The 1,807-nt window shown below is 32.9% G+C and overlaps 1 protein-coding gene across 1 annotated transcript; it reads right to left on the bottom strand.

Moving 5' to 3' along the window:
- Positions 1-571: 571 nt before the first annotated feature.
- On the bottom strand, positions 572-1,453 carry LOC104777587 (ethylene-responsive transcription factor ERF014). The gene has a single exon (XM_010501860.3). The coding sequence runs from the start codon at positions 1,389-1,391 to the stop codon at positions 753-755; it is 639 nt and encodes a 212-aa protein (XP_010500162.2). The 5' UTR covers positions 1,392-1,453; the 3' UTR covers positions 572-752.
- Between the last annotated feature and the right edge of the window lie 354 nt (positions 1,454-1,807).

The following is a 1,807-nucleotide window of genomic DNA, read 5'->3' as shown; positions in this document are numbered from 1 at the left end:
CTTTCTATTTAACTTATTAGCTATAAGTATATATAATTGGTATATTAAATTATATATAATTTTTTTTTTATTCTACCACCACTATTTTTTGTTGGTATCATATACACACATAACATTAGCATTCAACAGTAAGCTAAAGCCACTAACGCAAAAATTATGAATTCATACTTTAAGTGAAATTACCATGAAGTTTTTTTTTTGTCATCGGGTCATAACTGGCCGGCATATTAGCCAAATCCCTACGACTATTAGCCAAATCCCTACATTTGTAAGGAGCGGAACTCGATCCCGGATATAATGGTGCCTTGTGCATTAAAGACTTACCATTGCCAGTGCACTAACATCACTTCATATTGTTTTTTTTTGTTTGATAAAAAATATCAAATGATTGTTTGTTCTCAACTTTTACTTTTATCTTCAGGTTTCCTAACTTAATCAACGACAATATGATTCTGTCCTTTTTTTTTCCTTTTTACCTTTTCACTTGTTATCCTCTCGTTGTTCGAAAGCTATAAATCTATTTCCATTTTACGCATATACTTAACTACTACTACTTCTAGATTTAATCAACTTTATAACATGAAAAATATCTAATTTTAAAAATAATTTAGATATTGGTATTTGGTACAAAAATCCCCAAAAGTTCGATACATTGTGAGAATTGATAACAAGAGAAAAAAAAAAAATGTATAAGATATTGTATAAGTTACATATATTGAAACAAAGAATAAGGTATGATTTAAGTAGAAAAATCAGCAGAAGTTCCATAATCTGATATCTCCTTCCTCAAAGAAATCATCAGAAAGTGGTAAATACGGAGAGGTAACTCCATTAATGAACATGAACTGATCATCACCATCAAAACAGTTGTACCATGATGATGATTCAGACAAGGAGACTTGTTGGTCATACTGTGACGACATGGAGACAACATCGTAGAGATCTTCAGATGGAGAGGAAAGCAATGGAGATGAAGTAGAGACTGATGATGAGGAAGTAGGATCTGTGTTGGCTGAAGCAGCAGCAGCAGCAGCTACTCTTTGTATGGACTTAGGGGACATGTCATTGATATTATCACCATTATTGATAATATTGTATAGAGAAGTAGAGATCTCAGGGAAGTTGAGATTATTAGCTGATGATCCTTTGAGACAGAGGAGCGCTGCATCGTAGGCTCTTGCCGCGGCTTCAGCTGTTGAGTAAGAGCCAAGCCAGATCCTTGTCTTTTGATTAGGAGCTCTGATCTCTGAAACCCATGAACCCCAACTCCTCATCCTCACTCCCTTGTACTTCTTCATCCTTATGGATGAAGATGATGTTGATGAGGATGATGAAGATGATGATGATGGAGATGACATTCTCTTTGTAGCCTTTTGAAGAGTTTTCACCATTTTTTTGATACTAATTAAAGGGAGGAAGTTGGAAGAGAAGAATGGTGAGTTTCTATTTATAGATGAGATGTGGAGAACAAAAATGGAAACACAAACATAAAAAATTCAAAAGGAAAGAAAAAAAATACTATGAACATAGTCAAAGAAAGTAGCATGGGGCACACACAAAGAGATCAATACTTTTCCTTTAATAAATTTGACAGACAGGTGTTTTATTGATATATATAATTTAAAAAAAAAAAATTCTTAATCACAATCCCATATGCTACACCCAATCACAGATCACTAATAAGAGAATCCTCCTTATTTATTTTTTAATTTCATACATATATAATATATTGATTTGACCTCCAAACTAATTCTTTAGTTCCACAAAAAAGTACACTATTTGTTTACCACTAAAAGTTACTTACTAC

Source organism: Camelina sativa, chromosome 3, assembly GCF_030686135.1.
Source record: "Camelina sativa cultivar CO46 ecotype springtype chromosome 3, ASM3068613v1".
Classification (NCBI taxonomy): domain Eukaryota; kingdom Viridiplantae; phylum Streptophyta; class Magnoliopsida; order Brassicales; family Brassicaceae; genus Camelina; species Camelina sativa.
Note: the sequence above shows the minus strand (reverse complement) of the source record. Positions and strands in the feature narration are given on the sequence as shown.